Source organism: Bubalus kerabau, chromosome 3 (assembly GCF_029407905.1).
Source record: "Bubalus kerabau isolate K-KA32 ecotype Philippines breed swamp buffalo chromosome 3, PCC_UOA_SB_1v2, whole genome shotgun sequence".
NCBI lineage: Eukaryota > Metazoa > Chordata > Mammalia > Artiodactyla > Bovidae > Bubalus > Bubalus kerabau.
The window spans coordinates 109,646,523-109,671,385 of record NC_073626.1 but is presented as its reverse complement, the minus strand read 5'-3'; the positions used below and the strand labels follow the sequence as shown (position 1 = coordinate 109,671,385).

Below are 24,863 nucleotides of genomic sequence, written 5' to 3'. Positions count from 1 at the left end.
CATCTTTCCTGGCTGTTAGTTCTAAAAGGTCTTGTAGGTCTTCATAGAACCATTCAACTTCAGCTTCTTCAGCGTTACTGCTTGGGGCATAGACTTGGATTACTGTGATATTGAATGGTTTGCCTTGGAAACGAACAGAGATCATTCTGTTGTTTTTGAGATTGCATCCAAGTACTGCATTTCAGACTCTTTTGTTGACCATGATGGCTACTCCATTTCTTCTGAGGGATTCCTGCCCGCAGTAGTAGACATAATGGTCATCTGAGTTAAATTCACCCATTCCAGTCCACTTGAGTTTGCTGATTCCTAGAATGTCGACATTCACTCTTGCCATCTCTTGTTTGACCACTTCCAATTTGTCTTGATTCATGGACCTGACAGTCCAGGTTCCTATGCAATATTGCTCTTTACAGCATCGGACCTTGCTTCTATCACCAGTCACATCCACAGCTGGATATTGCTTTTGCTTTGGCTCCATCCCTTCATTTTTTCTGGAGTTATTCCTCCACTGATCTCCAGTAGCATATTGGGCACCTACTGACCTGGGGAGTTTCTCTTTCAGTATCCTATCACTTTGCCTTTTCATACTGTTCATGGGGTTCTCAAGGCAAGAATACTGAATTGGTTTGCCATTAAAAGATGCTTACTCCTTGGAAGGAAAGTTATAACCAACCTAGATAGCATATTAAAAAGTAGAGATATTACTTTGCCAACAAAGATCAGTCTAGTCAAGGTTATGGTTTTTCCCGTGGTCATGTATGGATGTAAGAGTTAGACTATGAAGAAAGCTGAGTGCCAAGAATTGATGCTTTTGAACTGTGGTGCTAGAGAAGACTCTTGAGAGTCCCTTGGACTGCAAGGAGATCCAACCAGTCCATCTTAAAGAGACCAGTCTTGGGTGTTCATTGAAAGATCTGATGCTGAGAACGAAACTCCAATACTTTGGCCACCTCATGTGAAGAGTTGATTCATTAGAAAAGACCATGATGCTGGGAGGGATTGGGGGCAGGAGGAGAAGGGGACAACAGAGGATGAGATGGCTGGATGGCATCATTGACTCGATGCACATGAATTTGGGTGAACTTCGGGAGTTGGTGATGGACAGGGAGGCTTGGAGTGCTGTGATTCATGGGGTCACAAAGAGTCAGTCACGACTGAGCGACTGAATTGAACTTCTCATCTTTGGTCTCTAGGTCTCCCTCAAAAGTACACAAAACTCTGTTGTTGTTGATGATGAAAAACAACTCCCAAACCCTGCCTATCAGCTCTGTTCTGCCCCTTTGTGTACCCCTTTTCCCTTCCAGGCTCTCTCTCCAACTGCCCGCTACCCTCTAAGGACTTCACCCTCCACAATCACTTATATATTTTTTTCAGTCAAATATTTCCATCACTTACAAAAGTATAGGAAATATCATTAAAATCTGTTTGTCTTTTTATAGAACTATCAAATCTTAATTTTTTCTACATTTGCTACAAATTCTAATTTAAATAAAAGTATTATACTTACATTTGAAGTCCCTTATGTAATCTTTCCCGGAGAAGGCAATGGCACCCCGCTCCAGTACTCTTGCCTGGAAAATCCCATGGATGGAGGAGCCTGGTGGGCTACAGTCCATGGGGTCACTGAGAGTCGGACACGACTGAGCAACTTCACTTTCACTTTTCACTCTTATGCATTGGAGAAGGAAATGGCAACCCACTCCAGTGTTCTTGCCTTGAGAATCCCAGGGACAGGGGAGCCTGGTGGGCTGCCGTCTATGGGGTTGCACAGAGTCGGACACGACTGAAGCGACTTAGCAGCATGTAATCTTTCCCAATCACATTTCCCTTTCTCTTTCATAGAGGTAATTTTTATTCTTAGTTTTTTTTTTTTAATCTCTGTATTTTATTCCTATTTTTATATGTTTGTTAATCAACAAGCACATATAGAACATTTTTGTATTTTTATATTTCATATGAATGGCACTGAATTGCTTATTGTTATAAGATTTTGAGTTAACACTGCCTTTTGAAATTCCTGTTGATATTTGAGTTCTAATTTTTCATTTTAATTGTGAATACCACATGGTCTTATCAGGTTATAATTTCAAATTAAATGATTTAAACTGTTATTTAGACATTTTTCTAAGTTATTTATTTATTTTTTGTAAGGCTTAGCTTAGACATTCCCTCCTCTAGTAGGCCTTCCAGGAGAGCCAAAGATTAATTAGTAGCTCTTTTTGTGCTCCCATTTGAGGGTCAATGTAGTTCTATGGGAATGAACTCTTTGAATGTCTTTCTCTTCATCTTATCTCATAACTTCTTAAAGAAATTACTGTGTATTTTTCTTCATTCTATCTCCAATGCTGTGATGGATGTTTATTGAATTAGTAGATCCACTAAGGAGAAATCCCAAAGAAATATAATACAAAATTGGTTGGTTATAGGAAAGAATTTTCATTTAAATATAAAGTAGTCACACTGCTAAAGGCTACAGGATAGTGGATTCAATTACAAAATAATCCCCATATGAGTATTATTTTATCTAGGATACATATCCATGTATACATTTATATCTAGAAATGTAGAGAAATAACTCAGCCAGGGAAATCATTTAATGAATTTGCCATATTTTTCCAAGATAGTGACCTGAATGACCTAGTCATTTTGGTAAAACAAAATGGAAATACATTGTAACATGACAGCATAGTTTTCAAAGCTAAAAGCCATATTTATTTTTCTCTTTGTATTTTTTTTTCAATTTAGAAAGACATAAGGTGACCATAGTAGCTATCATAAATATGACAAGAAGACCTAATAGTTAGTAGCAGACTTCAGCTGCAGTCACTTAAAGTAGCACTTGACGTGTAAGCAAGTGGCATTCTATTTTCTAGTGAACTGAGGCCTGGAGTGTCTTAAAAATCTTACTAATTAGGATTAATTTTTTTATTTGCTCTTATACAGAACATTTTCACTCTTTCTATGTAAGTAGCTGATCAATCCCAAATCCTTCTTTAAAAATCATGTAGAAACAAGCAGATTTTTAAAAATCAAATAGAAATGAAGAAGACATGGTATTATGAATTGACACAGCAATGCCTGTTAATTTAAGGTGAAAGCAGATCTATCTGTTTGGGATGTAATACTATATAGTCTCTGAGTTGAATCTTAATATAAAAGAATAATAATTGCACTAATTTAGAAAGATGCTTCATTGTAAATTGCAGTCATATTCTAAGAGTTACCTGGGAAACATTAAACTGACCAAGTCTAGAATTCTAGCTAATCCTCAAGATAACATAGTTCGGTAAAAAGAGCAATGGCCCTGGAGGGAGATGAAGTGAGTTTTCCTAAATCCTTACCAATGATATGAGTTAAGGCAAATCTCTTCTTCCACCTCATCTATGAAAAGAATGAACTAAAAAGCAGGAGCCTAGGCCCACTGGTCTCTAAAGGTCCCTTTCTGTTAGATAGTCTTTGACAAAACACCCTTATGAAAGACATAAAATATCTTGAAAATAATCAGTTGCTCTAAAAGAGTAGACTGAGCTTTTAATCAAGGGACAGGAGAATGACTAGCCCATGGATCCTCAGTAAATACGTCACCATGGAAAAAAAAGAATATAAAATGGAGGCTAGGATTACGGAATGGTGACTATTTCATTCTTGTTGCTGTTATTTAGTACATGGTGCAAAACTCTGGAAAATTTATACTTCTACAGAGTTGAAAGTAATAAATGTGGAAACTGAGGTACAGGGAGGCACAAGTCTTTCCAAGAATGCCAGTTTCAAAATCCAGAGTACAGCCAGGCTTCTTGACCTCTTGGTCTTTTCTCTATGTGCTGCCTTTGCAGTTTTCACTAATGCATTATAATAATTTGTATTTAGTATGGCTTATTTTGGCAAAGAGAAAAAGTGAGGTGGTTGATAGATTTTAACAGTATATGTAATGATTAATAAAATACTGATCATATTAATAAGATTCACTAAATATATGACTTTTTGTCATTGTTTAAAGAGAAGCACTAGGCAGCTGCTAGTCAGGATCATTTTTCAACACTTATCTGATTAAGAATGATCTCTTTGGCCCTTTGCTGCAATGTGTACCATGAGCTGTATATTTCTATTCAATGAGAATCTAGCTTCAGATTCAAAGATTTATTGCAATACAATAAATCATATGGAAATATAAATAGGCTTAGTGGACTTGGGATTTTATTTCTAAAAATTAAAAAAAAAAAAAAAAACCCACATGAATAGTGTGCCAGGAACAGAAACCTATTTACAGAGATATTCTACAGAAGACTAAACAAAAACATATAAATTATTGTTTCAAGGTTAAAAAAATAATAATAATTCTCCTTGTGAGATAGCCTAAATCATAACATACTCACAAACCTCTCCTTCCATTGCCAAGTAAAATCTAGCAGGGACAAGTTTTGTCCAAGCGGTGTATTGACAGTCAACCTGCATGGATCATATGCCAAATTCCTTTGAAAAGCAGAGTGATACCCCAAGAATAAGTAAAAGATAATTTGTATTCTGGCCTTTGTGGCACCGAACTCTGAATTCATTTGCTACTAAAATAATCAGATCATACTGCAATGATCACTAGGGAAGTTCAGCTTAGTTTCAGGACATCTTTGTGAAGACTAAGAGTGGAAGAGATTTATGTATACATCCAAGCAAACCTTTACCTGAACATGTTTGATTGGATTCATCTTCATTGCTCCCACAATCATTAGCTCCATCACAAAGCCATCTCTTGGGGATACAGCGATTATTCTTGCATTTAAATTGATCATCAGGACAGCTATGATTGTCTGAGGTGGGAAGGGGGAGAAGAGGAGAAGCAAATTTAATAATTTTAAACTAGATAAAATTATAATTATTTTAAGGGAAAGATATGAAAAATTTATGGTAATATATTATAGTACAATTGATTTATATCTTCTGTCATTCAATGTCTCATATTTTATACCAAATAATAATACACTAGGCTGTGTTAAAATGTAGTAGTTGTATAGAAAATATCAAGGAATTCAAGTTCATATACAAGGAAATATATTCATTTTTCAAGTCTTCAGTAAAACCAACTATATCGCTATCTCTTTTCTCATCCCTAATCACAATAGGTGATTTAGCTTCAGATTTTTTACCAAAAACATAAAATTAACCTCAAATGTTAATGTGGAACATAACAAGTATGTATCAAATAACTTAATCATATATCAAAAATGCTTTTTTTAAAACCATACATCTATACAAGTACTTCTTGAAACATTAAATAAGCTTGATTGTGTTATGTTTTGCTCAATGTTTCCTGGGGCTAGAAGGAAAATTCTAGAGAAAAATGCATTACTTGTGACCTGGAGTTGGTGCTCAATAGGAGATTCTGAGTAATTTTAATAACGAAAATAATCATCATGAGTCTTTTCCCCTCATACAAAGAAATAAACGTGAAGCTGCAAAATATACCGAGGACATGATCCACCCTCTAAGGGAAGCTGACCACAGCTAAGGATTAAACCTTTAGTATTTAAGCACAGCAGGAGGCCATTTAAGGTTTACCTCCTGTGATCTTTTCCCCTGCATTCTGCAGTCTAAATTCCTAACTGATTTGACATGCTCTTCAGTATCCGTTTTATCATTTCAACATTCTTTCTGAAGTAATTTTCCTTGTGCCCAGTAGTTGCACTTCTGTATGATAAAAATACATGTTGGTATTAGTTCTATTTAGAATTTGAAAAAATAGCCAATTTATCATGCTGTTGCATAGCAAATGTATTCCTTTCTAGTCAGTTTCTACAAAACGCTATTTATTTAAAGTAGTCATAGTGATGAAGCAGTTTTTATCACTTTTCAGAAGTTCTCTTTTGTGCATGGTAAATAAATGTGAGGAAAAGGCCTTATGTTTTCTGGTATTTACGTGTGATTAACATTTTCTATTCACTTTAGGGACTTTAACAAGAATAGCTGCTCAGGAGGACAAAAGTCATCCAATATTAGAGGGTCAACATTTTCAAGTACTAACATTATGCATAAGCACTTTAGAGAAGCTTGATCAGAAACCTTTGCTATTTTCACAATGTTATACATGCGAGGTTAAAAAGGAGGACCAAATACAATCATTGTCTTGTGATTTGGAGTTGAGAACTAAAATGATAACAGAATTCAAGGTTGAAGATTATGAGTACTTGCAATCTAAAATAAACTACTGAAATTAATTATGCAGTGCTGATATATTAACTATGGGATCCCAAGAATATAATGCTGCTTAGAATCATTGCAATGTTTAAAGAAGACACCATATTGCTGGAAGGTGACCAGAGATGTTTAATTTTACTTTGCCCCTCTGACTCAGTCATTCATTCATCCATGTGCTAGCTACTGTGCTAGACACTGAGACTACAAAGATGCTACAAATTAATGTGTCCCCTCATATTCATTTATAGATGCATCAAATAAATAAGCATGTAGTTGCAATATGGTTTTGCAACTACCATAATAAAAGAATATCCAAGAGATGTTTAACTCAAGTGGGCTGTATTGAGAAAAGAGATGGCTAGCATACAAAAAAGACTTCCCTGTGGAGATAGTGGTAAACTGTGGTGAAAAGCATAACTGGGAACAGAGACTGCAATGTCACTGAAGACAAAAAGAGAAGGAAAAGAAAATTTTTAGAGATTTATAAGTAGTTTAACTTGATAAAGACAAAGAGGGTAAGTAGAAACATGATAAACATTTAAAGCCAAAAATGTAAATGTCAGACATAACATGAAGTACTTTATATGAGAATTAATGGATTTTAGAATTTAACTTTCTGATTATCTAGTTATTGAAGTAACAAGATTACATTGCTATTAATCTGGAAGAAGTATGGAAAGTGGGCTTTAGTTAAGGGAAGACTAGTGAAAGACTAGAACTGAATATGGACTATACATAAAATTGGAGAAGGAAACGGCAACCCACTCCAGTATTCTTGCCTGGAGAATCCCATGGACAGAAGAGCCCAGCAGGCTACAGTCCATGGGGTCACAAGAGTCGGACACGACTTAGCGACTAAACCACCACCAACTATACATAAAACAGAAGATGCCAGGAAAAGCCCATGGTGTAGGCTGGATGAGGGGATAAATAAGTGCTAAAAATAATGAACAATACAGACTAGGAATTTTAATACTACAATTAACAGTGCAAATGTAATGTCCCTTATACTCTTGGAGGAAATTAGCTTGTGAGTTGGTGAAAAAAACCAATCACGCAGAACATGAACCTATAGGATTAATTCCTAAATACTGTAATGAAATACCTCTGCTCTGCACAGGCACTGTGACTATGCAGGGAGTTGATACATACGGAGCATTCATTGCAACTGTGAATAAACATTAGAGTCATGAAGAATGAGACAATCTAATCAATAAATAACATATTGTTTGTGTTAAAAAGAAGAGGAAGAAAACACCCTTTATCTTTAGATGAAATGCTCCTCCCACTTCAAAATTTTTGGCTGGTTGTATCAATTTAATATTTAACATTTTATTTGCAGCACAATTTAGAGTATAAATATTAATATTAATAGGATTGAAAATAAAAAGTACATAATGTTGAATATTTGGACATGAAGAGAAAGTAGTGTTATACTTATATATTAATTAAATTCATTTTATTATACATTTTATAAACTTTGAAAATAATGTTTAAAGTCCATATGTTAAGAATTTGTGCCCAAATTCATATTACAGGTGTTCAGACCAATTTTGTTCATTCTTAACAAAGAATCTTTAAAACTTCATCTTTATATTCTTGATTTTTAAAAAAAAAGGAAAATGGAGGATTGCCAAAAAACTCTAAATCAGTTCAGCCTCTTTAACTTAAAAGTCATTAATTGAAAAATAATCATTTTCTTTTTAAAAATAATGTATCTAAGTCAAATGAAAAGACTAAAGATAAATATGTCCAACATATACCTCTCTCCATATGAAATATTTTATATCTTTCAACAACACTAAGGTAATGATTCGAATCAAATATATTTTCAAAAGTTTATTTAATCTGCTTCTCAAATTGTTTTCCTCTACATGTGTGGGTCATTCCCTGATCCCTATGAGAAACATGAAACTATTCCTATTGCAACAAATGAAGAAGAGCTAAACAGAAGGCAAGGGGAGAAATCAAACATTTAACTTCCTTAATAATCTGAGAGTCCCATATGTGTCTCCTACTATGAACTGAGCCAATGAAGTTAGGTAATAACATGTTCCAAACACATGTCTGTTTCCTTGGACCATCTCCAAGTCTCTGTTGCCAAGGAGCAATGGAGTGGATCGTGACCTTCTTTATGAGTAATTCTGCCTTGGGGGAGTTTAAATTGATTTTTCACATCTTTAAATTCAGAGATCTGAAGGGGTCTCCTGGAGCAACCTTCTAACAATGGTATGGTAGTGCTGATGGCACAAAACAGGAAAGAAAAGAATTTCTGAAGCAACCAAAATGGTAATATTTAAAGATGTGGAAGGATGAGAAAAATAGTGCTTTAAAGGTATACAAAGGTCATCTAGGTCTAACGTCTATACAAAACGATGACTGGGAAAAAAAAAAAACAGTTCAATTTGCATTAATGATAATTTTAGATATTCTCCCCCAGACTGCTTTAATAGTTCACACACTCAAAAACTCAACACATTTTAATATAACTTGTAGGAGAACCTACAGCAACTGACTGAATCTTCATCACTTCCATCCAGACAGTCATCATCACCATCACATTTCCACCGAGCTTGGATACAGTGTCTGTTCCTGCAGCGAAATTCTCCAGCTTTACATATCTGAGGCAATACTTCTCCAGGATTAACTAGGGTTTAAAAAACAAACAAACAAGGTATATAAGCAATACTGGATATTTTCAATGCATTAAAAGATAATTTTGTATAATAATAACATATTGATTTCATTGCATTTCACAGAAAATAATAAAAGCATTGTAGAGGCAACCATCGCTGGAAATGAGAAAATTTTAAGTTTTTCCAACAATAATTATTCCACAAGAATTGTGGAGATTCATTTTAAGCAAATATCACCAAAATAATAATAACAACAATGATAAAATACTATCTTATATTTTTGCTATTTTCAGTTTCACTTTTTTAAGAACTTTCATTCAGAAGCTTAACTGAAGGCATGGCAAAGAATTTTATTGCCTCAACCTTTGGAGTCATACATGACTGAGCTACTAACACTTTCACTTTTCACACATAAATACATCAAAAACTAATTAAAGTGACAAGACAAGGGAATAGCACACAGCATTGATGGTTATGTTTATATCACTGGTCTGAAAATGTAAAAAAAAAAAAAAAACAGATCTGGTTAAATATTTATGGAAATTTTAAGTTAACCAAAACAATCTCATTATATATCCAGATTCTTTGGAGTGTTTTTATGATATATTCCATATTCTCTAATCAAATGTCAGAAATTCCATTAATTGGGATTTATTCACATATTGAAAGGGCCACTGTAGTAGCCCACTTCTCTGAGTGGATTCAATAGAATCTTAAAACTGAAGGGAATGTGATGACAGCTAAAGTAAATGATCTGATTTCATTGACTGAAAAAGACACTGAATTATAAAAAGTGGCTTATTACTAGAAGAAACGGAAGCCAGTTTTTCCATTCTAGATCTAATGGCTTTAAATTTTATTTGGGGTAGCTGGTTCACATTGATGAACTGTCACAAAACCTATGTGGACTTCAATAATAAGGGGTATTAAGAAAACATATGTGGCATTTCCAGAACACTCTTTTAACCCTTTAAGCCTCGTATTTTCCCTGAGGCAGAGAATGAAAGAGGAAGCACAGCACTGAACCACAGCTGCAAAGAATCTGCTTCAGAGAGTGAGGCAACAAGACACAAGGCATGTGGGTGCATGGGGGTAGAGAACGGAAAACTGTCCCATATAATCCAGATTCTCATTTAAGGTCTTTTTAAAAATATTAAGGTCTTAAGGGTGAAAAGTACAGTCAGTGTGGTGAGTGAAATATTCAATGAGATCAAAGGTAATCTTGTGTGTTTTCTGTTCCCTCTCACAAAAGCAGACTCTGTATATAGGACCTAACAGTAATTTTTCCTCCTTGTTTAATCTTTCTCAATAACAAAATGCAGAAGAAGCAATTTCTTTAATGCTGCCATTGCATAAAGTCACTTGAAAGTAACAATTTTTAAAAGAATATATAGGTACATATTCATATAAATGTATATATATGCATGCATATGTATGTGTGTGTGTGTAGTTGATTTGTGTGTGTCCAATTCTTTTGTAACCCCATGGACTGTATCCCACCAGGCTCCTCTGTCCATGGGATTTTCCAGGCAAGAATACTGGAGACTGAGCCACCAGGCATGACCACACACTCACACATATATATGTATGTATAAAGAGAGCAAGAAAAAAAGAGAACACAGTTCAAGAAAATGACAATAAATAAAAACAAAAATGTCAGGTCACTGGGTCCCTTACTCAATCCCAGGGTAACTTTTTTATGGTAGCAACTAGGAATGAGGATGGGAATCATGACAAAATGGAGGTATAATGTGGGATGTATCTGACCATCTCTAGGATTTATCTTTTCTCTCAGAATCTCTAGAACTGATCACTGACAACATGCAAATTCCCCTTATTTTGAACTTTGTCTGCTTGGTTAGATCTTAAGATCTTTGAGGGTGGTATAGTTCCTTCTTATGACTCTACATAAGTCCAACTTAGAATTGGAACTAGTAGCTTGATTTATTTCTATTTTATAATTATTAAGCCTAATAGTCAATAGTCTCTCAGAATTAATTTTTTTTCCCTATGGGACAAAAAACCTAATTGGAGATGTAATCAGTTTTCTTCCCTACTTAAGTTCAGGTTTAAGATTTTCTTACATCATATCAAAAGAAATAGTTAATTCTGTTGTCTCACAGCTTGAAGATTGCAGAAAACAATAAATGATTGATTTCAACTGATAAAAATCTCCCTAATTTAAAAGACGTTTTTACATGATCTTTGATCAAATAACTTAATTCACAGTTTTAAGGAATGATCAAAAATATCCATAGACAAGAGTGAAATCATACTTGCTTCTGAAAAATTATATCTATATTAAAGATGTTTAATTAGTCTAGGGAAAGACAAACTATCCTAGAAAATTGATATTTCCAAATTAAATACTCTTTAACATAATCAATTTAAAGACAAGGTCTTTAAGTCCACTTAAGGTTCAAATGCTTTCAACTGATAATTAGATCATTATGGAATGAATGAAAACGGGAATAATTTCTAAACTTGTTTTAAACACAGTTTCATATATATGTGGGTAGTCAGTTATTTTAAAATGATGTTTGCTCATATACAGTTGGCACTTTTCAAAAACAGATTACAAAGGCTACATTTTCATTTTTCATAATAGGTTAAGGAAAATTGCTTGAAAAACAGTAGAGCTTACCTCCTGAGATAATTTAACTTTTATATTTACTGCTTCTGATAATGATTTATATCAATGTCATTAATACATATGAGTAATCACTTGTAACAGCAGTTAGGTATCACTTATATCTATAATGACACATATTAAACATATACGAATATTTTTGACATTTAAAAGTTTGTCTACAATTCTTCTAAGCCCTATAATTTGTTGGACAGGCATTTCTTCTTGGTGTTTCTACATGTCTTGTGTCAGCTTCTTTCTGGACTATTTTTTCAAGGATGTTTAAATAGCTAACAGCCTTGGAAGATACAAATGGTGCTTCCTTTTAGAATAGAGAGCAGGTTTGCTCCTTAACCAGGATCATAAAAGATAATATCTCCCTTCAAAGCAAAGGTTGGGTAGATTTTCTAGCAGACTTTTAAGCTCGAGAGTTCTTCATCTGTGGTACAAACACATTCTGTGTGCCACCTCTACCTGGCCTCTCTGGGCCTAGTCTTCATATGACGTGGAGGTGGGATGGAGCAAGGAGAACCAAAGTGAATGTGCAACTTAGTGACCTGCTTTGATTAATAAAATCCTTTCTGCCTGATCCAGGAATTGCATGTCTTTTGTCTAAATCTATGAAACTCTGGTGGGCTAATATGTTAGTTGGCAACGTGGGTAAACTTTCAGACTCTTCATAATCATAAAGATTTTTTTTAAGATGTTGAGTTCTAATTTCCAGTATCTCCCAGGGCATTTGGCATCATTACTGTACTCAGCCCTAACCCACGCCTTTCAGATGTAATCAGTAGCTATATCACAAGAAATCATGTTATCAGTGCTGACTAGGTTTGTTCAGGACATAATGTAAAAGACAGGTCATCTTTGAGCCCACAATGCCCATTATCACATTAAAATCTAATGTGATAGGTAATAATATGGATAAGATAGCAATTTAGACATTCCAAAATGTGGTCTTTTTCTTAGCATTCACCTACCTGTGGAACTGGGTAGCAACATTATCTACCAAATAACCCAAACTGATGGCCAGGAAATCTACCAAATCTTGCAAGAATCAACATGATGATGAAGCAAGTACATCTAGCATCAATTAAGAGGGTGAATAGCTTCCATTAAAAAATAAGATCTTTATTCTGTACACCTTGCACAAACTTCTACAAAGGCATTATTTTATAAGTAACATTCACATATCTTGTGTTTTCACAAGATTTTTGACTATATGAAGGACAATGTCACATATTACAGAACAAAAAATGCCTAGAATAGAACCAGGTACAGAAGAAATGTTCAAAAATACTCGTTGCCTGACTTCCTGGAATTAACAGAGGCTGATGATTCTATATTACAGCCATTATTGCAGTGAGATATTCTATCTCTGGAGATTGAATAAATACTTTAATACTTCAATAAATACATTACAACTTCAACTGGCTCAGCAATTAATGTTCTATCACCTGAGAACATGAACAGAGTTAGTTTAAAGGGGGGGGGGGGAGATATGTAACTAGAAAGAAAGAGTGATAAAGTTCTCCCCATAACCAAAACATACAGGAAAAGTTCCACCATCCATGTCACTTTGTTCCAAGGCTTAATATGATGGAACCCATGTTGCACCTGGGTATTTAGGCACAACCATGAATTGCTTTCAGCATATTAACAGACAGTATACTTGTAATCTTGGCTTTAGAGTTGTACTTGAATTTGAAAACTGATTCAAAACCTATAATTCTACTGTCAGGGTCACTTCCAGTAAAAATATTATAACATCATCTCACTAGTAAGAAAACTGATAAAGTAAGAAAAAATCCTTTAATTTAGGCTTGAAAATAAAATGACATGAATCATGACATGCCTGGCAAGGAACTGCCAGTTTTCACATATCCTATGATACCTGCTGTTAGAGCAGTGGAATTAGAAGGTCTCTGCACGACCCATCAATAAACTGCAAGGGAAATATGCACTCCAGAATTAACCCTTTTCTTTGGTAAAAACTGGTAGAATGATTGATAGTGTTAATGTCCAGATTATAAAGAAGTAAATGAAGAAAGCTTAGTAATAAACTTTTAATTATTTTAGTTTTAAATCATATATTTGTACTTCAGTTCAGTGTTTGAATTTAATACATATGGTACTGACCTTGGTTTAATAAGGTTTGGTGCCCAAGAACAAATTTCTATGTTTCTAATTTTGCTTTTCTTCTCTTCAACCCCATCATGGTAATCTATTCTAAACTAGCTCTTATCTCCTCTCTCAATTGATGTTTTGCTGTTGACTATACCAAACTTATGATTACTTAGTAATAAAACCATTAGTCTAAGATAAAAATATAGTACAATTTCCCAATTGCTCCTGTATGTTTCACATTAGGATATGTTTATTTGCTTAACAGGTTTTTTTTTTTTTTTTTTTTTTTTTTAGCATTTTGGGAGTACACCATTTCTAACTATTCCTTGATTTCAATAGGGGAAGAGAAAAACCTAAAAGAAAACTTGAAGTTGTAGTTTGCTGAATGACTCTGTGTAAGCCTGCCCATATAGGAAGGCAGTGTGAAAAATGCTGCTACGGTTTTTGAATTTTCTCCTTATCATAGCAGGATGACCTTTCATTAGATAGAGTGGTCTTCTGAGCAGCCAACCTAAGTGGTACATAATCTTCTGTGAGTTCCTATGCACAGGAGGCCATAAATATTCATCTGGATGAGGCTTCTAAACTTTTTACTGCCTTAAACTTTTTACTACACATTAGATTGCATATATCCTAGAACATAAGGCTTGTCACAGCTGAACAGATAAATGGCTGAGCCATAGCAGAGCACTGTTTTTGACAGAGGAATATATCTGGTGCTCCAGAAGGTGAAGAAGGTCACAGAGCACCACTGACATATAATTGTGCAATGCTACCCTTGGATGACCAATATTTTGGTCAATGTTTAAGTTGATCTCTTGGGTAAGGCATATTGGAAAGTTCTATTCTTTTTCCTTTTCTTCCAGGCCACAAAAGAGGCATTTAAATAATTACTGTGCTATTGTCTCAATGCTCTTGACAAAATTATTATGCTATTTAAAAAAAAAGTGACTATCATTTTTTAGGAGCTTATCTTACTTTCTTGGTATTATTCTTGTTCTCATTTATTAATTTTCTATGTTGTGATTTTCCCTTCAAAGTTATCAAGATAAATTAAAAAGAAATAAACTCACTTGATCAGTGATCAACTGGTTTTACATATGCTTCTACAGGGCATTAAGTTCCCAGTTACTACACTATACCAGGTCTCATTTCTAATTGTGAGAAGATTTGACCATGACACAGGAGGTTCACAAAAACAAAGAGCCCAGCCTACTCTCATTCTTAATTCTTTCCAGGCATGGCATTACAATGAATCCTTAATCAACCATGTAGCATACCAATATTTTTTCTGTTGGATGAATGCCTCCTCTGGCATTGCTTTCTGGCACAAATTCATCGAGAAACAACCATTGGTGTCTAATTCTGGCCTGACCATCTGCCAACGGGTTTTTGTTCATTTGATGCCAGTTCAGTGAGGATGACTAAAACCAGGAAGATCATATTCAATGACTGCAATATGTATTTTTTGTTTTGCTACAGATTTATATTTAAAGCCTGTTAAAATGTTATTCCAGTTGAATAACAAGTCTGTAATCTGGCCTAAACTAAGTCAGAAGCCCAGAGGAATGAGCATTAAAGAGAGGTTAGCGACACACTGATACTTGTTTGCCTTTTGGTCTGCAACCATGAACTCCATGTATTTGTGTCCTTTGGAACTTTAATTTCCTCATCTGCAAACTAAGACTAAATTATCTTTATAAAAAATTTGCTACTAAATGAATAGAAACTGGAATAATTTATATAAACACACTTTAAGTTTTTTGCAATAAATTAGTTACTATAATATTTCTCTTAATTTCACCCATTACATTAGAAAAGAATCAAGATAAGTTTCATGCCATATGAAAAATCTAGTAAAATTTTAAACTTCTGTTGCAATAACAAATTCTCAAATAGTCACCTGCTTTTATGATTTAACATTGTTTAGTATAATATCTATAGATAAAAATACTAATTCTATCCCCTTTAATTGAATTGGAGTTACCTCATCTTTGAATTATAAATATTAAAATACACCAATAGTCTCACAGTAATCTCCTTTAACTTTCACCATATGTATAGTCACATATAAACTATCATATCAAATCTCTTAACATCAGCTAAATTACCAACATTGTGCATAGTATTTCCTTACAAGCAAAAAGTTACCGAATTTTTATTTATACAGAGATACTGCTGCTAAGTCGCTTCAGTCATGTCCGACTCTGTGCGACCCCATAGACGGCAGCCCACCAGGCTCCCCCGTCCCTGGGATTCTCCAGGCAAGAACACTGGAGTGGGTTGCCATTTCCTTCTCCAATGCATGAAAGTGAAAAGTGAAAGTGAAGTCGCTCAGTCGTGTCCGACCCTCAGCGACCCCATGGACTGCAGCCCACCAGGCTCCTCCGTCCATGGGATTTTCCAGGCAAGAGTACTGGAGTGGGGTGCCATATATATCAATATAGGTATAGATATGCCAACACATACTGCTGCTCCTAAGTCGCTTCTGTCGTATCCGACTCTGTGTGACCCCATAGATGGCAGCCCACCAGGCTCCCCTGTCCCTGGGATTCTCCAGGCAGGAACACTGGAGTGGGTTGTCATTTCCTTCTCCAATACATAAAAGTGAAAGTGAAGTCACTCAGTCCTGTCCGACTCTTCACGACCCCATGGACTGTAGCCTACCAGGCTCCTCCATCCATGGGATTTTCCAGGCAAGAGTACTGGAGTGGGTTGCCATTTCCTTCTCCATGCCAACACATAAGGAATCCATAATTTTTAATGGGGGATAAGAATAAAGGAAATAGAGGCAAATAATACATAATATCATAGTTTACACAATTAAAAATTAAAGAGCTAATTAGAAACTTTAAAGCTTAAAAAGTCATCTAGTTATTAGTACCTGATGTATACACTTTCCTTCCAATTACCCATGATGAAAACAAAGATGAAAAATAAAAACTCTTAAGATTACTGAGAAATCAGCCTCTTGATCATTTTATTGACACTATCCTTACTGAATTTTGACTTTTTTGCAAGACCAAGAAGACGAGATTTGATATTCACTGAGAAGCCTCTCAAGTTATTCCAGTTGAAATTGAATAAGCTCATCTACCTTTAGGTGGAATGAAATGCCCTTTGCTTCTGCAGTACTGACAGTAAGGTCTGTGGCGACCATAAAAAGGAGACACTGCAGTGCTACTTTTCATCTTTGAGAGGAATTCTTGGGGTAGAGCAAAGGCAAAAATGGACCTGGTGAAGATCCACAAAGGTTACTATCTTTTGTATGTATGTGCCTCTGTGTGTGTGCATTTCATCTGTTCTAATGGCAAAGTCATCCAGCTAGAGTAGCATAGAATCTCATTTTGTACCAGAAGAATAGTCTTAGAAGGATCTATGCTAGAAATCAAACTGAGAAAGATACACATGAATCATACCATTTATCCCAATAACTAAGATAAGATTTAATATACCAGGCAACTGGACAGACTTTCTGCTGTTCAGAGCAATATTTAATACCTGTCTGTTCCCAAACTATAGGTCTTGGTAGATGTCTTCTCTTCTGATGTAAGCAAACAACAACCAAACAGATTACTAAATAATATCACTGAACAAAGGGAGGGATACCATCTGATGAATCAAAGGAAGTACACCTTAGAGAACTATTTCCTACAGGCAGTGTCTTATATAGGCAATTTAAAAAATTCTATTAATAATGGGGGAAAAAAAAACCTTGCCCATGGATAAATTCATATTTGTATTCTGAAGTATATTAGATCAAAATATTCTCTAGTTATAAAGAACATTTCTAGAATTTTGAAGACAAATTTTGTTTGGTCATTAAGTAGCAAGTGCAATAAAGATTTCAACTAATCTGCAAAATCATTTCTTTTAGAGAAGAAAAGATGTGGAAAAAATAATAAAAATGTTGATTTCTAAAGCTATATCTATTTATAATGCCATTATTGAACAATAAACTACTAGGGTGTTTTGATGTGGATCCTTATAACTATATATCATAGAAGTTATTATTATTTCTACTACTGATAATAATCATAGGTAATAGTTGTTGTATTCTTACACTGGATGATACACATTGAAATGCCCTAGTAGTTTATTGTTCAATAATGACATTATAGATAGATTTTTCATTTATATGCAGTTACAGTTACTGATGGTGAGGATCCCTAACAATTTCAAGAAATATTTTCTTCTGTGGCATATAATTATTTTTAACTTTTACTAAGCTAGATGTTTCCATGGTAGCTCAGCTGGTAGAGAATCCGCCTGCAATACAGGAGACCCTGGTTTGATTACTGGAGGAGGGCATGGCAACCCACTCCAGTATTCTTGGCTGGAGAATTCCCGTGAACAGAAGAGTCTGGGGGGCTACGGTCCATGGGGTCACAAAGAGTGAGCTACAGCTTAGTGACTGAGCAAAGCATAGCACAGCACAAGATCAATGCAGCGGTGCCAGAAAACACAGCTAAACTGCATTATTATCATTATTCATTTGTATATTAGATATTAATTCCTTTAATTATTTATAGTCTACTTATACCTGTTATTATCTGAATTTCTCTTTCCAAGTTTGATTTTAATTCCTTTGGTTTCATCTACTATTATTTGTCAAAAAGACACAAATAAACCATGAGTATAACATGAAAAGACGCTTACATATGCAATTGGTCCCATTTTCATCTAAAAGTTGATTATCAGCACAGGCACATACTCGGCCTCCTGGGATGGCCAAGCACAGTGTACTACAGCCTCCATTATTGACTCGGCACATATTGTCACCTGCAAGAAGAGTGAAGAAACTACGTCAGAGAACTCTTGATTCCATACAAAGTTAGCCAGTTGGGGTTCATGTTCTTTTTAGGAGATGTTTTGTAGGCATACAAGTGTACACACATATATACCATGGACACATTCATGTAATCAGGATTCCGTAATCAGAATTCCTGCTGAATCATAAATCTAATCTAAAAAGGCTTGAAAATATATAATGCACTGGTACATAAAAGGAATTTACATGTTGCTTGGAAGATATAGGGGTCTGTGTGTAGATAGGCAACAGAAGAGAAAAAGACAGAGTGGACTAAATGGTGTCTGTACAGGACAGATTCCTAGAAGAGGCCTTGTATATGCAAGTTTGAGTTCTTCAGAAAGTAGTCTACAGACAGGCATTATGGATGTGCCTTTGAATCCCAAATAAACAGAAAGGGTTTCCCTGGGGGCTCAGATGGTAAAGAATCACCTGCAATGAAGGAGACCCGGGTTCAGTCCCTGGGTTGGGAAGATGCCCTGGAGAAAGGGAATGGCAATCCACTCCAGTATTCTTGCCTGGGAAATCCCATGGAGAGGGAAGCCTGGTAGGCTACAGTCCATGAGGTCGAAAAGAGTCAGACACAACTGAGTGACCAACACCAAACAGAAAGCAAACAAACACTGGGGAGATGGGAGGGATTTTCCTTCCTCTTTTGCAAGGAGTAAACTGGCATGTCAGTGCATTGAGGAAACAAGGAATGCAGGCTGCCTGTGAAGGCTTAAAAATGAGCAGCCTCACTGGCTTCGGAAGAACGTACAATACACAAGGGTAAAGTGGTGTCTCGGGAGGAAACAGCCGAGGCACTGACGAGACCTCGATTGCTATCAATAAAGCAGGCTCTAAGGGAAATTCATAATGGTATTATTCATGAACATATGTGAGACACCCTTGGAGACTCAGATAAAACTGAGGTACATTTTTGAAGAGGCCGGAGAATCTGTTCTATAAAGGTGTACATCAAAGTAAAATTTAGGTTGTCATCATTTTGATGCTATTCATTCCCACAAGTTGGAAAGATGAGGAAGAAAGTCTCTTTTCTGAGATACATAGGTGTAGACCAGCAGCCCTGGAGAAGGAAATGACAACCCACTCCAGTGTTCTTGCCTGGAGAATCCCAGGGATGGGGGAGCCTGGTGGGTTGCCGTCTCTGGGGTCGCACGGAGTCGGACACGACTGAAACGACTTAGCAGCAGCAGCAGCAGCAGACCAGCAGCCCAACTGGCAGTGTAAATGCCAGGATCATTTTACACTATGTATACACCTTGCATTTTCTAAGGTATCAATAAATAACATTTAAATTACATCAGAATATTTTACTCAAACATTAAAAATTAAGAGTTTTAATTACTGGGAGACATATAGTCAATAATATGATGATTAAAACTGTATTGGCAGTTAAAGTTCAAGGGCCAAAAATGTGACAAAAGTGACAGACTAGGCCATTATGCTTTGGGCTTCAGGGGTTAGATGTGAAGAGTATTAATAAATGAGCTAAAAAACTTGAAATATTGCTATATGCAATAAATATTTAACTCACTCCCATAGATTATCATTGTGTCCTCAGATCAGAAAAAAAATTAAAGTGTATAATTATTTTTTTCTCATTATTCTGAGAAGTAAATTTAATTTGCAATGTTTATAAAAATTAAATATATATATATATATACACACATATATATACATTTTTTTAAAGGCTAAAGAAATTAAGTTCAGTTCAGGTTTTTTTCAACAGGGAATAAAGAACATTTTTAGGCAACTTCCAGATTTAGTCATATTTATTCCAAGACAATGGAATCAACAAATAATACTTCATAGGATGCTTAGGTGTTCTGTCTACATTATGCACATTTTGTACAGGATTAAACTACATAGTGAATATTTTAGTAACATACAGAATCTGGAAAATGAGAATTAACTCAAAATATTTTAAGAAGTATATGAATAATATACAGCAGTAAGAAAAGAAGAAAGTACTAAAAACAATATTATGCTATATTTTCCTACCAAAAATACATGCTGAAAGTCATACTCTTTAATTCATCAGCATGATTCATACTTACTATTGCTATTGAATATAAAATTTAAGTATTTGGAAATAAATTACTATATTCAAGACTTAAAGTATATTCATTTTCTGTGAGTACAGTATATTAAAAGAGAGAAATTGGTATTTGTACTGTCATGATAGAAATTCAAAATCTAAATTAGTTTGAATAATTCCATATCTCATTAGAACTGCTTAGAATGTTTTTATTTTAGTTACATCCCATTTTTTTAAATTTATCACTTAAACATATTCCAGATAGGATTTATATAATACTGAAATGTTAATACCTTGCAAAAGTAGTCATATAAAAATATTTTCTTGAAAACATGACTGACTACAAAGAGCAGTAAAATCTTTACACATAAATATCAATAAAAGTGTTCATTTTTTTTAGCTTTCATTTTGAATATCTATAATTCATCAGTCCCAGGGTTAGTTACCTTGCTGCTAAGTCACTTCAGTCGTGTCCAACTCTGTGCGACCCCATAGACAGCAGCCCACCAGGCTCCCCCGTCCCTGGGATTCTCCAGGCAAGAATACTGGAGTGGGTTGCCAAGTGAAGTCGCTCAGTTGTGTCCGACCCTCAGCAACCCCATGGACTGCAGCTCACCAGGCTCCTCCGTCCATAGGACTTTCCAGGCAAGAGTACTGGAGTGGGGTGCCATTGCCCTCTCTACACTTTTATTTTAATTTAAGTTTATAATAAAATTATAAAGATAGGTTTCATCTCATTGTGGGTGAAACTACTGAAGATCTAAAGAATTAAATGCCTTCTCTAATATTTAGAAAAAAATATATAAATAATCATTATAAAAGTAAGGATTTAGAGCACAAATTATTATTTATTTCCAGGTAATTCATATTATTTCTTTTATCATATATTTTCCAAATGAATAGAAATAAGAATTTATATTAATCTAAAATTTATGCTCCTATACTCTGACTTGTTTATATATGACAAAATAAAATTAGATCAATAAGGGTCAGAAAAATAACTGAAAACAACAAACTAAAATTCTAGATTAAGTCATTTAGGAAGTACCTTTTAAAAAATGAAATATGCAAGGAAAACAAATGACGAATAGTTTTTTAAATGAAGTTTAAGGTAAGGTCTGTCTGGACCAAAAACATTACCTTTTTTCCTCAATCTAATAATTAGGAGAAGTAGGATTCTTCTGTCCCTTACAGTGTCTGCCACAGACTGTGTAAGTGAATGAATGAAACTTATAGTTAGCAAGTTGAATGACAGAAACAGTTATTTGTGTGTGTAGAAACAAGGTACAAGTATGTGGACAGATATGTCTGTTGTAACAAGATAAAGTATCTTGTTTCTATGTGAGTAAGAATATATATAATCTGTGCTACATAATTTGCATTTTAACGCAGACTAAAGATATATTTTTAAAGGTGTATCTGATATACTAGTGCTTTATAGTCTAAGATTGTTGAATCCTCAGTTCTATAAATGTGTAGTCCAGGGACTCTTTATATTAAAAAAAATAATTGAATAACAATTTTAATAATAATAAAATTACAATGATTAAAAAAAAACACATGTCCCTTTCCCATATCTAAAAATATAGTAGCTATATAATTTTAATAAATTAAAATGACTACATAAATTAATGATATAAAACTCTTTTGTGGTCAGATAAACTTGAAATTGAACCCTGGCTGCTTATTTTCTGAGGAGAATGGCTACATTTGCCTGACTCTTGGATTTCTCATATGTATACTATAAATTAATAGGACTTATATTAAATGTCTTCTGTGAGATTTAAATAAGAATATTTAGCTCACTTACTGGTATAGTTATAATTACAGTTAATAATTAGTAAATTTCATAACCCCATCATGGATCACAGCCTTGTCATGGTGAAGAGTATTGTCCACTCCTCAGATAATTACTAGAGCCAGCAGGCTTTCAGAAGTGGGGAGAGGGGAATATCAATTCTGGACTCATTTTTAGTGCCTTTAGGATTTGAAACTTCTTGGTCAAGAAGCACCAGTTAGAACTAGACATGGAATAATTGACTGGTTCAAAATTGGGAGGGGAGTATGACACGGCTGTATACTGTCAGCTGCTATTTAACTGATATTCAGAGCACTACATCACAGAAAATGCCCAGCTAGATGAATCGCAAGTTTGAATCAAGACTTCTGGGAGAAATATCAACAACCTCAGACAGGCAAATGATACCTTCTAATGGAAGAAAGTGAAGAGGAACTAATGAGCCTCTTGATGAGGGTGAAAGAGGAGAGTAAAAAATCTGGCTTAAAACTGAACATTCAAAAAACTAAATCATGGCATCTGATCCCATCTGTGACTGCAGCCATGAAATTAAAAGATGCTTATTCCTTGGAAGGAAAGTTATGATCAATCTAGACAGCATATTAAAAAGCAGAGACATTACTTTGCCAACAAAGGTCCATCTAGTCAAGGCTATGGTTTTTCCAGTGGTCATGTATGGATATGAGAGTTGGACTATAAAGAAAGCTGAGCACCAAAGAACTGATGCTTTTGAACTGTGGTGTTGAAGAAGACTCTTGAGAGTCCCTTGGACTGCAAGGAGATCCAACCAGTCCATCCTAAAGGAGATCCAACCAGTCCATCCTAAAGGAGATCAGTCCTGAGTGTTCATAGAAAGGACTGATGTTGAACTGAAACTCCAATACTTTGGTCACCTGATGCGAAGAGCTGACTCATTTGAAAAGACCCTGATGCTGGGAAAGATTGAGGGCAGGAGGAGAAGGGGACGACAGAGGATGAGATGGTTGGATGGCATCACCGACTCGATGGACATGCATTTGGGTAAACTCGGGGAGTGGGTGATAGATGGGGAAGCCTGGTATGCTGCAGTCCATGGGGTTGCAAAGAGTCAGACACAACTGAGCAACTGAACTAAACTGAACTTCACAGCAAACAGATGGGGAAAAAGTGGAAGTGGTAATAGATTTTAGTTTCTTGGCCTCCAAAATCACTGTGGACAGTGACTGCAGCCATGAAAGTAAAGATAGTCAAAGTTATGCTTTTTCCAGTGGTCATGTACGGATGTGAGAGCTGAACCATAAAGAAGACTGAGCGCTGAAGAATGGATGCTTTCAAATTTTGATGTTGGAGAAGACTGTTGAGCTTCCCTTGGACTGCAAGGAGGTCAAATCAGTCAACCCTAAAGAAATCAACCCTGAATATTCTTTGGAAGGACTGTTGCTGAAGCTCCAATACTTTGGCCACCTGATGTGCAGAGCCGACTCACTGAAAAAGTCTCTGATGCTGGGAAAGATTGAGGGCATGAGAAGGGAGCAGCAGAGGATGAGATAGTTAGATAGCATCACTGACTCAATGGCCATGAATTTGAGCAAACTCTGAGAGACAGTAGGGCTTCCCAGGTGGCATGGTGGTAGAGAATCTGCCTGTCAATGCAGAAGATGAAAGAGACACGGGTTCAATCCCTGGATTGGGAAAATCCCCTGGAGTAGGAAATGGAACCTATTTGAGTATTCTTGCGTGGAAAATTCCATGGACAGCAGAGCCTGGTGGGCTATAGTCTAAACTGTTAGAAATAATCAAATGTGACTTAATGACTAAACAACAACAAATTTCATATATTTATCATAGAAGCTGATCTATTACTTTTAATTTGATATGGGAAATTATTCATCAACATTTTTAAGAATATTGTCCTTAAGTAATGATGTTATTCTCTGAACATGCAGGAAATATAAATGCACTTCTGAAACTAGATAATAAAAAGCTAAAAAACTGTTAGTTTTATGTAATTGCTATACTTTCTATAAATTATTTTAGGAGAGGATTATAAAATTGTTCTAGACAGCTAATGTAAATGAAAAGGAAAGAAAGCTTTTCAATTAAATGAGAAGAAACAATTTGATATGATAAAAACATTTTGACCATAAGCCCCTAAAAATTACTCAGAAATTAATTCCTAAATGTAACTTTCTGTTTAGTATGATTATATATCTATTGTTCTGAAATTAACTGGCATATTACCAAGTAATTTGATAGAGTTTTTCCTGATTACTAATTTTCTAACACTGAGTCTAAAAGTTTGGTTGTGGCATTGATAGCATTCCTAAATATTTTTCATGGTGTTCCTGTGGTTGTGTGTGTATGTGTGATATTAGCTATCATCTGTGTATTTATATGCATGTACTCATAGGCATATATATGAATACTATATATAAATATACTCTATACTATAAATATAAGCTTTTTCTTTTATATTAGATATATGGAACAATTTTATAACCCTCTCTTTAAATACCTCATAGTATATACAGTCATATACTGTAGAAAAACAAGGTATAAAGCTATATAAGATCAGCTTATTTTCTTCCATGAAGAATTAATGATATGTACGACATGGTTTTCTATTCAATTACAAGTTTATTTTCAAAAAGTCT

General features: G+C 35.0%; 1 protein-coding gene across 1 annotated transcript in view; it reads right to left on the bottom strand.

The window, feature by feature from the left end:
- Positions 1–24,863, bottom strand: part of LRP1B (LDL receptor related protein 1B) — a 1,835,261-nt gene that overhangs the window by 878,827 nt on the left and 931,571 nt on the right. The window contains exons 15-17 of the mRNA XM_055574440.1: positions 18,238–18,360; positions 8,693–8,833; positions 4,677–4,802 (exon numbers count right to left, since the gene is read on the bottom strand). Of these exons, the coding sequence (XP_055430415.1) occupies positions 4,677–4,802; positions 8,693–8,833; positions 18,238–18,360 (390 nt within the window). The remainder of the gene's footprint in view (positions 1–4,676; positions 4,803–8,692; positions 8,834–18,237; positions 18,361–24,863) is intronic.